This window comes from Silurus meridionalis, chromosome 27, assembly GCF_014805685.1.
Source record: "Silurus meridionalis isolate SWU-2019-XX chromosome 27, ASM1480568v1, whole genome shotgun sequence".
Taxonomy (NCBI): domain Eukaryota; kingdom Metazoa; phylum Chordata; class Actinopteri; order Siluriformes; family Siluridae; genus Silurus; species Silurus meridionalis.
Genome location: NC_060910.1, coordinates 8,096,857 through 8,111,147, shown reverse-complemented (window position 1 = coordinate 8,111,147; position 14,291 = coordinate 8,096,857). Strand labels below are relative to the sequence as shown.

Here is a 14,291-nt window from a genome sequence, read left to right as displayed (position 1 = left end):
TATTATATACACTATATGGATAAAAGTATTGGGACACCTGACCTTTCCTACCATATGTGGCAAATATGTCTCCAAACTGTTACCACAAATTTAGAGGCACACAATTGTAAGGAATGTCTTTGGAGGTGGTATAATGAAATTTTGCATTCACTTGATTATGGAAACCCAAACCCAATGAAAACCCAATGTTTCAGCATGGCAATTCCCCTGTGCACAAAGCGAACTCCATGAAGATATTATTTACATGGTTTGGAGACAAAGATCTTGAGTGGCCTGCTATAGAGGCCAATTTTTGGGATGAATTGGAACACTGACTGAACCCCAGGCCTCATCACCAAATCTCCCAACGCACACTCCAAAATCTAGTGAAACATCATCTCAGAAGAGTGGAAGGAATTATAAGAGCAAATTGGGATTAATGTGGAATGCAATGCTCAAAAAGCACAAATTATACTTATGACCAGGTGTCCACAAACTTTTGCCAATATAGTGTGCATACATAACACAACATATAATAAAGTTATACATACATGTGCTCGTTCTATTGGATTGGCATTTGTAATGACTCACAGAAACTTGTATGGTCCACATAATATATGCTTAATAATCAATGAATCAAGAAAGCTTTAAGGAGATGTTCATGCAGCATCCATGGAAGTAGTCTCCAGCATCAGTCCTTTTTTTGTTTTGTTTTTTTGTCTGGAGAGTAGGATCGAAGCCTTTGTGCTTACAGGGTTTCTTAAAAAAAGTGACAAGTTGTATTTATTTATAACTTGAAGACAGAGTAAAAAAAAGGAGTTTGTGATGGGGTGATTGTTTATACAGTAGCTGTGATGTAGTTCAAAATTTCAATCATGGCAAATTGCTGTGGCATAAGTAGAATAAAAGTCCCTCATTTAAAATAACATACTTGAGGGTGGGAACAGAATTTGATAGTTTTCCTAGAACCACACCTTATTATGATTTGTTTTCCGTGCTTACAGTACGCCTATAAGAATAGTTTTATGTAGCCTGAGGAGAAAATGATTAGAAAACCTGTTCTGAATGTAATAAATAAATACGAATGGAGAAACTCATTATTTCTGGCTGCATGCAGCATTTATTGAATCATTCGTACTTGTTGGAAGTACACAGACTTCATATAAGAAATTGTACAAAATGGATCAGTTTTCCGTTACAATGTAACTGGTCTACACAAAAAAAAACAGGAGTCAGCAAATGTAAACATAGGCCTCTTGTAAAGTTTGGCAATAAAAGGACATGCATTTGTCCATTTGTCTTCTACGTCTAGTGAAATGCTGACGCGACTCTACGGGTCTTAAAATGAAAAGAGTTGAAGGCGGTCAGTGGTTTGGTAATGAAATGGAACATGTTTCACAAAGGAAGTTTGCAGACTATGTTAACATGCACCATACTGCACAACCTTTCTAAATGCCTAGAAGGAGAAAAGGAAATAAACCTCGAGTGGAGAGTCGACTTTTAGGTAATCCACTCTTCACAGGTAGACATGAGCATGATCATTTAGTTATCTAGTAGATGAGAAGTATTGACTATCTAATGTCTGGCTTTGCGTGTAGACATTGAGCTTGTGTGTGTAAACATGCGGACAAACTGAGCTTGTGCTCTTCAAGGGATCTTGAAGCCAAACCCCTCCCTCCAAAGGATTGCCTTGAAACAGGCTGTTGAAGTATGACTGGCCAAGAATTATGGCACAAAATCTCCTCTCAATATGGCTGACACATTTTGAGAGGTGCGGTGATATTTATGCTGTTTACTTCAGATGAATCTTCCTTATGCTAGTTCAGCTGCTTCTCCTCAGTCACCTGAGATGGACAAGTATGGGAAATATGGCTCAACAGATTTCTATTTGCTCATTGGGATGAACTAAAGTAAAGGTCGATAAATAAACTACAGCAGTCACTGGAGACAACCATGAAGGGCCAACAGAAATATACTGCTGCAAGGCATCTAATATTCAATATATATTTTATTTTTTTTATAAATATACCCTTTCATAAAATGAATTGTGAACTCAACGGAAAAGTTCAAGGTTTGCTGTTCTGGATTTTCACATAAAGTTTGCCCCGAAAAAACAACAACAAAAAACCCCAGAAACTATTCTATACTACTGTTTCAATGTAGCTTTTAAAATCGCATGCAACATGTAGAGATGAGAGCTTAGATATGCTTTAGAATGAATGTCTTTAATGTTAAAACAAGAAATGAAAACTACTTTAATTTCCCTTGCTGCCTCATTTCTTTGTAGTTTAGGGTTAAAGGGTCATGCTAGACTACGCTACTCCATTCCGACCAGCAGAGCTTAGTGCAAAATATCTGGCAGATTCTAATATTGTACTCATTTTTTTTTTTTTTTGAATGGCACTGAATAGTAAATGTAACATGCAAATTGGAAGCAAATAAATATATGGATTAAAATGAGAGAACTTTTTAGTTTTTGACTTCTGGCATTAATACAAATAGGGAAAACACTTTGTTGGTAAATTTCAGGCAAAGTGGCATTGAAAAAAAGGTGGCGTGCAATTACGAATGGTTAAATTGAATGATTTGTATCAGTAGGATGATATTTTCAGTCAAATAATTTTTCATGAGCAGCCCTTCTGTGGAAGCAGGGTGTCCATAAAAACAGCATGAAGCTTGTGATATTTGATATAAAAGTAATTACTGGTTCAATTTTTTTGCTGCAGGTTTTCAAAGTGGTGATAAAAAGATTGGATCAATAAACATAAATCATACTAAAAGATAATACTTGATATAATCAATGCACTTAGGAATGAATCAAATAGTTCACGTGATAGTTTGATTTCACTGGTTGAGAAGTTCTAATTGGAAATACTTGTGCTTCGATCACAAAACAATAATATGATGTATGATAAATACTGATGGTCCAGTAAGCATGATAAAAGAACATGTACCTACATGTATATACAAAAAAAAAATGTATCAGTATATTTACTGATTGTTAATCTTTTCTTAAAATCTTATTGAATTAAATGGCAGTCGCGATCTGTTTCTCTTCCTCTCACTCACTCTGTATGTCATACACTGTCCAGAGGATGAATGGGCTTGAACAGTGTGTTTGGTCCAGAACATGACATTTCTCCCCATAATCTGTCATTTTACTACAAAGTGCACACAGATTCCACTTCTGTCATGGAAAAGGTAAAAGCAGGGGAAATCGTCAGCGACCGTGTAATTACACCCCCACCCTCACCCCTCTTCCTGTGGTCCTTGAGGAGAGCGTGCTTCATGGGTGTGTATCGGGGACAGGAGGCACTCCTCATGCATGCTCCAAGCTGAGCTCTGCTTCTCAAAGATGAGTTTCTCCTCGTGTCTCTGTGCCATAGTCCTGCTTCAGCCTGGCACCTGCCTGGCACCCGGGCAACTCGTCGGGTACATGGGCCAATGGGTCTGACCGGATGATATACCTGAAGCATAGATAGGTGTGTGTGTGTGTGTGTGTGTGTGTGTGTGTGTATAATTTATTAGCAATATTAGACATGTACACTAATATATTATATAATCCCAAACCCCTGATATTCCCATTCTCATCACACTCTTCAATGAATATTATATATATATATATATATATATATATATATATATATATATATATATATATATATATATATATATAATTTATAATATATAATATATAATTTTTAGGGCTGTCAATCGATTTAAATATTTAATCGCGATTAATTGCCTGAGTTAACATTTTTATCTCTTCCAAATGTTAGATTAAAAACGCTTAATACTTTTCAAGTTTTTAATATTTTTACAGTTTTTCTCAGTTGCTTTGGCGCGTTTCTCAGATCAGGAATAAAATTCTCATTACCTACTTTTTTTAGCCTCCACATCATTTATTTGTGCTCATCAAAAGAACATTGTTGCTTTGATTAAATTGTGAATGATTTTGTACATTCGTTTAATCGATTGTGTACAAGTGTCTGCTGTTTCCTACATTATCAGTTGTTTATGTTTATGTTACTCAAAATATATTATACTGGTTTCACCTTAATTGTCTTAACCCCCAAAACATCTGGGCATCAGATGCGTCATTGAATGCAAAATGATTAAACCAGTTGTCATCATCTGTCATTTAAAATTTCTATTAAACTTTTTTTTGTAAATGTGTTGAATTGATGAATTGTGCAGATGAATCTTGAATGTCACTAATAAAGGAGCGTGAACGGCATCATATCAACCAATGATCAACTAGTTCTCTAAAACAGGTCAAAGGTGAATCTCTTGAACCTTCAATTGGAGAGTGAATACAGCTAGAGCAAAGCAAATAATTATAAATTCTGAAAATGGATTACAAATAAGAAACAAACAAACACTTTACAGTACAGTAAAAGTGTGAATCCTGTCCGTTCTTTTGCAATCAATATAAATCAAATATCCAATCAAATTTAATACATTTGTGCTGCTGAAATTCATAGATTTTAAACAGAAGGAAGTCAAATTTTGTGTATTTTCAATTACTCTGATCCAAACCGTAGTTTATATCAAGAAATATTGAATTTGTGCACCATCATATTGACAACATGACTAAACATATTGATGATTTTGTTTGTGAACAATGACAATGGGACTTTTTATTTTGAGATGTTCATTGACACGAATACTTACTTTTGAGAAAAGTACAGGCTTTTGCAAAAAATCCAATGTGTTGCGCTGTTTGTACACATTGTTTTGAGAATTCACTTACTGGTTTGCAAATACTAAAGATGATTCGAGAAATGCTCCAAAGCAGCTGAGAAAAACTGTAACATGGGCATGGTCAAATATGAATGCTTCATGCAAATGTATGTTTATTATTAGTGAAACCAAACACAACCTAGAGCATGAAGACAAAATATTCTTGTGAATGTTTCAAAGTAATTATGGAGTTTTAAATGATATAAATTATCAGGACACCAAACAGATCTTTTGCTATGTTTCCACACGGACGGTTTTATTTGCCGGATGTGTGAATAATTTTTGGTGCTTGATTTGAGACTTGCGCATCAATAAAACAAATGTTTAGTGATTAAAATAATTTTTCAGTGCCATTTTTTTTTTATATCTGTGTAAAGAAAGGACATCGTGAATAAATGTTTTACGTTGAAGGTTTCAATTTCACCCCTAATCTTTCTTTCTTTGTAATCTAAATTATAATTGGTCAAACAGAAACGTGTTCTGATTTATTGGGCATCAATAAAATGAATTAGCGTTAATTTTGACAGCCCCAATATATATATATATATATATATATAAACACACATTATATGATCAAAAGTTTGTGGACACCTTACCATACGATTCTATGTGCTTACTGAACATCCTATTCTACATTAAGTCCCCATTTGCTGTTATAAGTGGGTTGTCATGCAGGGACACATTTACTTCTCCAAGTTCATATTTAATGTCACCACATTCAAAGACATCCTTGTATGCCTTCAACACTGTGGTTACAGTTTGGGGAGGAACCACATATGGATGGAAAAGGCAGCTGTCCCAATACTTTTGTTCATATAGTAGATATTAAATAGCATCCATTATTCTCATATATTTTGCCATATAAATGAATCAATAAATAAACAGTCATATTTGTTAGCTACCTCTAAGTGGCGCTAGTGTACCATGGCATGGGAAAACCTTACACATTGTATAATTTATTTTAGTTTCTAAAAGCCAACATTTCTGATATTCTGAATGGTATCGAGCTCATGCTAGTTTCAGCACAGATCAAAATGCTGTGATTCGGCGAAGGCTTACACAATATCATTGAGCTCCAGAACAGTGTCTGGGGGAGGGTTGATCAGCACATAGGACAATGTGTTTTGATGATCGTTCATTTCATCTGTAAAGGAGAAAAGGAAAGAAGGGATTTGTTAATGTGTACGACTCTTTCATACAGCACTTATTAATCACTAACATTTACTCAAAGATTTCTCTATTACACATATCCCTCAAGCTTGATGTATGTGACAAACTAATAGCTGTATAGTATGTGATTTGGATTTGCTTTTAAATATAAAAGTGTGTCTAGATACTGAATTAAAAACAGTCTTGCCTGGTCCATGTAAATCAACACTAATGTCAGTGTGTGTGTGTGTGTGTGTGTGTGTGTGTGTGTGTGTGTGTGTGTGTGTGTGCAAAACAAACTACTTCTTTACAGTCATACTTCTTTCTGGCTTGGTTGAGTGGGTTTCAGGGCCAGCGCTGTGTGTTTTACCTGTGTGTGAGTGACTGAGCAGTGTGATGCTGGGGAGATAGAAGGGGGACTCAAGCTCAGGGACAAAGTGCCTCTGCTCGTCCAAACCCACCTGTTTGAGCCACTTATACGGCCAGGCCGGGTGAAAGAGAGAAAAGGGCTGACCGTTATTGTGCGGCCAAGGCTGAGTTTATGTACCACCATGCAGCTGCAAGCGCCTCCCATGCGCCCACGCATGCACACGCTATCTGCGGCCAATCATTGAGCCATCCATACATCTGGCCTTTGCATCGATTGCCATTCAGAGAGACCACCTCACGCACGTTGCCAGCTTGCCATGCCAACACGCAGGACTGACACACAGATAACGGCATGCTCAGAGCATCTGACACACCCACCAAGGCAAGGCTCAACCAATCAGAGTGAAGCAAAATACATTGGTAGTGTGGGACTCAATAGAAAAAAGACGACAAAAGAAAATGAAATAATTACAGGAAAATAAAAAGTGCTGTGCAACTCTGCATCTTCCCTACGAGTTTCTCGGTAATATCTTACAGCGAGTTTAAAAGTGTGACTAAAATCTCAGGTGTCATCTTCCCAACACAGGCAGAATGCTTTCTACTCCACTCTGTCCAAAAACATCCTGGAATCAAAGTCCTTCAGCATAACAACCTTATCATCATCATCATCATCATCATCAACATCATCATCAACATAATCATCATCAACATCATCATCATCATCATCAACATCATCATCAGGTGCCTATAACTAGGAATGTACCTTGTGTACCCTCTGTCATGTAGGTACCCTCTGAAGGTGGTACCATACAGAGGAGAAAAAGAACTACATCACTGGTCTAAGGAAAATCAGGGCCAAAAACATTTAAGACTGAGATACCGTTTTATCGATTTATCCTTATTCTAATACATGGCTCGTGCACTTTTTTATGGAAAATTCTGCTTTTTGGAATCTTTTTCCTGTGAACCATTTATCCTTAAATATTCTCAGAACAAACAGAAGATACTTAAAAAAATACATATACAGTAGCATACAGGAACAAACGCTTGCCTTTAAATTTAATAAAAGGATGTGATACTGTTTTTAAACTACTATCAAAGATTACAAAAATGCATCTATTTATAGAAATTAGATCATTCCTACAGTTTGCTTTTGTATGCTGTCTGTATAATTACTTAAAGAAAAACTCCACCCTGAAACACAGAAAAAGGTTTTCCATTGAAATATTTGTAGTGTTTACTGATTTTTCTGTGGATTATTTGTTGGTCGGTGCTGTAATTTCCTTATTGATCGGTGAAGTAGTGTGTCAAACAGACCTCAAAAACTGACATGGCTAGCACAGTTGCACCAATAATATTCAATAGGGGAAAAAAATCACTCATCAAGTGATAACCATCAGGTTTTAATGTAATTCCAGAAGCACTTGGGTATATTTTCCAGCATTGTTCAATATCATATTCAGTTCCCAAAATGCAATGAAGCTTTGCAATAAAGTGCTGAGATACGGCAGAAACCCGTATCCACTAGTAAGTGATCTACTACTCACAAATGTTGGCGTTATTAGCATAAAATTTAACTTTATTTTCAGAGTCAAGTGATAAAAAAGATGAGAGCATTTGACACACTAACATATTGAAGCGCTGCTGCATTGCTCTTCATAGCGAGAGATGAAGCAAAGGCTTTGTCCCACTTGACACCACTATCATCTGGTTGTCAAATGGCTAAAGTAGGAAACTGTTAATTAAAGCCAAAAAACAGCTTGTGTTAATGAAAGAGATTTAAAAAATAATCTTGAAAGCCATTAGAGAGCACAAGTTAATTATAAAGGTTTAAATGCAAGGCGATCAGGGTGGATTTTTCCTATAAAGCAAACTTCACTCAGGAGGCATTACACCATTTTCAATATTGTGCTCATAAGCGATTTTATTATCAGATGTAAAGGAGCAGAAGTGCAGGCTTCAGCCGGTTTTGGAGATATTAAAATTATCCTGATGACTCATCTTTTTTTGTCCTTCTAGAAAAAAAAAGATTGAAGTGAGAACTTTAGCTCTGAAGTCCTATATTGAAACAAGGTGGTTCTGCCTCAAGTGCCTAAAGTGCATAATAATTATAACCATTTCCCCCCTTACAGAGAGTCAAGGATTTAAATACAACCCATATAATAAAGGAAATAATGGAACTAATCTATTGGAATGGGGTAACTGACACATACAGTGACTTTTTTTGCATCGTTACCTTGCAAATATCCTAGATTTACTCGGTTCATCACATCACTCGCAGTTAAATTAGCTACATCCTCTACGGAACAAAGGGGAAGGAAGCAAAGCAGAAAGAGAATAAGAATGCAAGGGTCAAGCAAGCAAAACAGAATTTATCGTGCACACGAGAAACAAGAGAGTTTAACCAAGATTATATACATATATTTTGTGGATTTAGCAAACATCCTAACAATATCAATAATATTATATTACAATTATAATATTATAATTATATTATTATTATTAGTAGTAGTATAAATGAATATGTGAAGCTGAATAGAATGTACAAAGGGGAAAAAAGAAAAGAAAGTATAACTTAAGCTGAAGCAGGAACAACATCCACATGATGAACAGTCAAGGACAAGACACTGAGAACATGACAAGTAAAATACAGTCATAAATTATAATCAATCATGTTAGTTTAATTCACTGTCAAACACTTTTTAACTTAGGTTTGTCCAAGTAAAATTGATAAATATATAATCCAGTTTTAGTGATTTCTGTGAGACAAGCTCATATTTCAGCTTTACAGCTATAAAGAGTTCTTATTAAATATAAACAATGCAGTTTGTTGCATTACTGAGAAATTGGAATACACAAAATTCTCCATCCTGAAGTGGGTAAAAAGCTCTGTCACTGGAGACTCCTTTCATAAATGTTAAGTAAATAAATGTCTAATTACAAAAAGTGCCATCAAATCACTGTGACAGTTAATTAAATAAAAAATTAAATAACATTTTGGAAATCTGTTTTTACTACTACTATTATTTTTATTATTATTATTATTATTATTATTATTATTAGTCAGTCAGTATTCTGAACACTACTGAATAAATAAATGTTACGTCTATTAGACTGGTTAGAAATGGTATAATGGTATGAACAGAGTATAACAAAAATATGATGACATATGGGATATCATACATGCGTTCTAATATTCACTCAGTCATTTGTGTTATCTAAAACACATCACATTAGTTTTAGCACCACTGTTGTACTTAAACTGAAGATTGTAAGCTAATTGGATAATTTGATGACCTGCTTTGTGTCACATTTACATTTGCGGCATTTAGCAGACACCCTTATCCAAAACGACGTACAAAAGTGCTTTGAAGCTCTAGCAATGATTAAATCTACACTAGTACGCAAGATTACAAACTTAATGTAAATATAACTCTTGAGTTAGAAAGTGTCACACTTTCTAGCTGGAAAATACAAAAAAACTACACAGAAACAGTCAATTCTGTTGGTTCCTGTGACATATAAGTTCTATAATTCTAGGCACTTTCAACACTTGGCTCTTCTAGAAACAGATTAGTAAAGGCATGAAATACAAATAGGTACATTCAGACTTTGTGTTTGAGTACAACAGTGGCACACAAGCTTCTAGAATTTGTAAATGATTATAACTATATTTGTAAAAATAATCAGATACATTTAAATAATCAGTATGTTCACTGATTATATACAGGTCATTACTTGTATAAGATCCTTGTTAAGCCCATATATTACCTCATGTAGAAGTGGCATCTTGAATGGTTCAGTGGGTTAAAGCAATAAACTCTATGAAAAACTCTATGAAAGTGCTAATCATCCAGCTTCAGGTGTTCTGCATGTTTCTGTCATTGTGCCTTACTTTGTCAAATTTCTTTCCCAGCTGGTATAAAACCAAAGGTTCCCCCCCACCCAATATATATACACACATATATAGGGTTATTCCCCCAAACTATACATACATATACTCCCAAAACATATAAAATAAATACGCTGCTGTGATGGCTTTGTGGTAAAAGATCTGTGTGGATAAGAGAGTGCCTCGCAGCCCACCAAAAAGAGTGGTGATTTAAGGAAGGCTTGTGTGTAGGGAAAGAAAGTTTTAAAAATAAAAGGCAAATGGTGCTTCAAAGCCCCCTAAAAAAGTGTGGGTAATGTTTTTTGCTGTACTTTTTCTAATATGCAAAATTAAATCAAACCTCTTTGTTCCTGATCCATTACCACCTTTTGTTTTCTCCTTTCCTTCTGTACCAGCTGAGACAGAAATTATTTGTTAAAGAAAGATGCGTTATGTAATCACCACAAACTTCATACACACACTTAAATATCCAGATTAAACAGGTTTAAGAATACCATTGAGAAACACTGCATCACAATAGACCAACGCTAAAAGTCCTGTTGGCTCAGAGGGCTGTTTGTGAGCATCTGCTCTGTTGCTGTGTGTTGCTGTGTGAAGGACAGGACGCAAACCTTACCACAGAACAGATACTTTCACCCTGCCATCAGTGTGTGTATGGAGTGTGTGGTGATGACAGTTCTCAGTCTCGTCTCAGTAAGTTCACGCGACACAAATGTTACTCTTTTGTTCTCTCACTACTGGTAGAGGTAAAAACCAAAAGATAAAGATCTTCTACAGAAAATCTGAGAGGGCTTTTTTGACAGCTAATATTTGGTATACAAGGAATGACCCACATGCTACAACAAAGTAGAATCTGATCTAGTTTTACCTATTTTTTCATGTCTAACTAGCAAACGTGATATATAACACCCAAAATTTTGCCCTGCTGACTTACCGTAGCCAATAGTGGGCAGGCCCAGGTGCTTCATGCGGTTCTTCACTAGTTCGGAGAGCTCCTGTCTCTCAGAACGTCTATAGAGGTTGAGGCGTTGTTGGTTAATGCGTTCAGCACGGCTCGGGGGCTTTGTGCTTTTCCTGCTTAACCTTCGTGCCCACTGCATGCTCTTTTTCCTCAGCAGTGGATGTTCTGATTGGTCACTGCCTGTCGAGTTCCTATGAGCCGTTTTCTCTTTCCAGGACTCGCGCCGGTCCCGTGGGTCCTCGCACTCATCCACGTTTACAGACACCTGAGACTGATCACCCAAGAGGTGACAGGTCATTTTTATTAGTTTGATTGATTTTTTTTTTTTTTTTATTATAAGAATGTGACTTTTATTTAGACACTAATCACAATGTAGTTTTTATTTATTAAACAAAAATGCCACCAGTGATATCCAGATGAATTATTTGGGCTTGACCAAACTGGCAGGAAAATAAATAAAAATGTGAGATATTGCTGATTGGACTTTTTTTTTAGCTTTACCTCTGAAGATGAGAACATGTGGGATTCTGTGCGGTATAAGCCGATGGGGATTTCCGCGCTGGAGGAACAGAGCTTCTGAAAAAGCCTTCCATATGTCCGGATCCATAGGTCTTCCTCTGTAACCTTCATCTGTTACACCAGAGATATCGCACTTGATTAGTATGTGCAGGATGCAGCTTGAGGCATGTGTGCTATAAATTTATTTCCCTGTGCCTGTGATTTGTATCTAATATCTTATAATTTCTCATTAGAGGAGAAAAACAATCACATTTCATGACTTGCAATATTATAGGGCTGAGATAATATCCAATAAATTAATTGTGTGTGTGTGTGTGTGTGTGTGTGTGTGTGTGTGTGTGTGTGTGTGTGTTTGCACGCTTACCATACAGAGGTAGCCAGAGCCTGGGGTTGTGTCAAGCCCAAGCAGGAGTCTAGCAATAGGTATCATATAGTCCTTAACAAAAGACTAGAAGAAACAAAGTGAGTAGGCAAAAAAGCTCAGATGGTGCACATCAGTTTGACCAACGAAAATCAATATGACTCCTCTGTCTGAAAGCTTGAGGACCTGAAAACTCTGACACCTGAAATCTGTTCAAAATCGTGAAGACATTTTTCGATGTTAAAAGAGTTAAAATCCACCAGAGGGGTTATTGTGTACTCCAAATAAGGGTGTGTGTGTGTGTGTGTGTGTGTGTGTGTGTGTGTGTAAAAGTAGGTGGAGATTTGTCTTTACTTTACTTACGCAATATAAGACGTCTAACTATTCAAATTGAAAAAGAAATAATACTTTTTGTAATGCTTACAAAAATACTTTGCTAATAATGCTAATGCTAGTACTTTGGTTTGTAATTAATGTGATCTTAAATCTACAACCACTTTGCCTTATAAGTAAATGGTGTTATATTGTTAATTGTCACTTGTCATAATGTTCACTTATTTCTTTTGATCTTTTCGTGATTATTTTTTCATGAAAGTAGAAGCCGGGCCCACAGTGATGTTAACTTGAGGTAAGCTTAAAACTGAAACGTGTTCAGAAAAACAGCCCACCTGGTAGAGGAGTGTATCCAGCATGCTGATACTGAACACCCTGCCTGCAGCAAACGGGAGGCGGAACATGAATGCAAGATTAGATCCCTTATCTCTCTCTATCTGAAAAGAAGATCATAAAAAGATGTTATGCTGTATGTAGTTTTTAATTCATATTATCACTTTATATATTTATACGTCTTGAAAAAATGTATACATCAGTTTGCGCCAACAATGAATTTGATTGGTAGAGTGGTATATCGAGAGTGCCTCTATTTCCTATATCCCGCTCTTCACATGTGTATACATACAGAATGTAACATACATGCAAAATTCCACTTCCTCAATCAATACCAATACTACATTACTGCTATTTGACATGGCAAATTAAACTTTCAAGACTATACCATTTGGCTTAAAATATGAAAGCCGATCAGATGACGATGTAAAGGATAAAAGTATGCCAATATAATTGAAAGCACATTTATTATTGTACATATCAGTTTCAGCATGCTAGCTGACGTGCTGAAAAGGAAGCAGACTCAAATGGAAACCCATCCCCTTGTAAATGATGCAGGATAAGTGTGATTGTAAATCATTATTCCTTCAAAATCGTATACTAAAATGTCAAACAGTATTGAGCGTATTCAAAGCTTGTTTAAGTTTAACATCTATTCTATGATTACAGTCCACAGCTGTTAATAATGCATGAGTAAATCAAATCCGGTAGGATGGAAAATGTGCTTTGTTCTGGGAGAGGTTTTTACCTTCTCTAATTTAGAGAGAGCCAGGGAGTAGCAGTCTTTGGCACGAAACTGCATGAACCTCATATTAGAGGGATGAGTTAGTTCAGTGATAATACTGAGACTAGGAAACAACCTAAATACAGAGAAAGCCATTAAAAGAAAAATAGTGTATAGCTGTACAGACATAAATGCTGTTTATTATTGCTATGATATGGGATCAAAGAAAACGACTTGCCGAAACATGGTCTGAACGTTCACAATGGTTTTTGCATCGGCCATGTAGTCCTCCTCTGCACTCATGGTGCTTTCCTTATCCACCACGACCAGGTTATCAGCATAAATAATCCCACACTGCAGAAGATTGTCCAAACTACAAAAACAATTCAGCATAGATTCATATTGGAGAATGGTTATTTCATTGTGAAGGATGTGTGTGATTCCTCTACAAGCACCTACTTGTCTATGGTGCCGGCCATAAAGTAGACCATGGGGAAACAGCAGATGGCCTCCAGAAAATGATTATCTGGCCTAGAGGAAGAAAAAGAGCAGCTTGAGCAAAATAATCCACCATCTCTGCTCTGTGAGTGCCAAAGTAACACTTGGTCCTTGAAGAGCTGGGTCCAGTTAGTAAAAGCATGTGACAGCATTTGAGCGTTGCTATGGAAATTCTGGGGAGTGCAGGGAACGCAAACTGTCATGCTCCAGAGACGACGGGATTTAATGAGCACCATATAGTGTTGTGAAACGTTTCACTGCGCCGCAGCAACATGCTGCGAGACAATGATGTAAAAAATACAGTGGATGCCATTGATTCACCGAGGGTCCTGCTGATCAGTGCAACTCTAATTAAAACCATTCCTCACAAATATGCTGTCTTTTTTGTTCTCTCCTTTTTTTTTACCTCAGTTCCCTCAGGTCACCTGTC

The 14,291-nt window shown here is 36.4% G+C and overlaps 1 protein-coding gene across 1 annotated transcript in view; it reads right to left on the bottom strand.

Moving 5' to 3' along the window:
• Window positions 1-1,076: 1,076 nt before the first annotated feature.
• Window positions 1,077-14,291, bottom strand: part of kcnt1b (potassium sodium-activated channel subfamily T member 1b) — a 93,323-nt gene continuing 80,108 nt past the window's right edge. Inside the window, 10 exon segments of the mRNA XM_046841656.1 lie at window positions 1,077-3,446; window positions 5,782-5,866; window positions 8,477-8,539; window positions 11,067-11,364; window positions 11,595-11,723; window positions 11,977-12,060; window positions 12,642-12,743; window positions 13,388-13,499; window positions 13,602-13,736; window positions 13,823-13,894. Coding sequence (XP_046697612.1) covers window positions 3,329-3,446; window positions 5,782-5,866; window positions 8,477-8,539; window positions 11,067-11,364; window positions 11,595-11,723; window positions 11,977-12,060; window positions 12,642-12,743; window positions 13,388-13,499; window positions 13,602-13,736; window positions 13,823-13,894 — 1,198 coding nt within the window. The 3' untranslated portion in view covers window positions 1,077-3,328.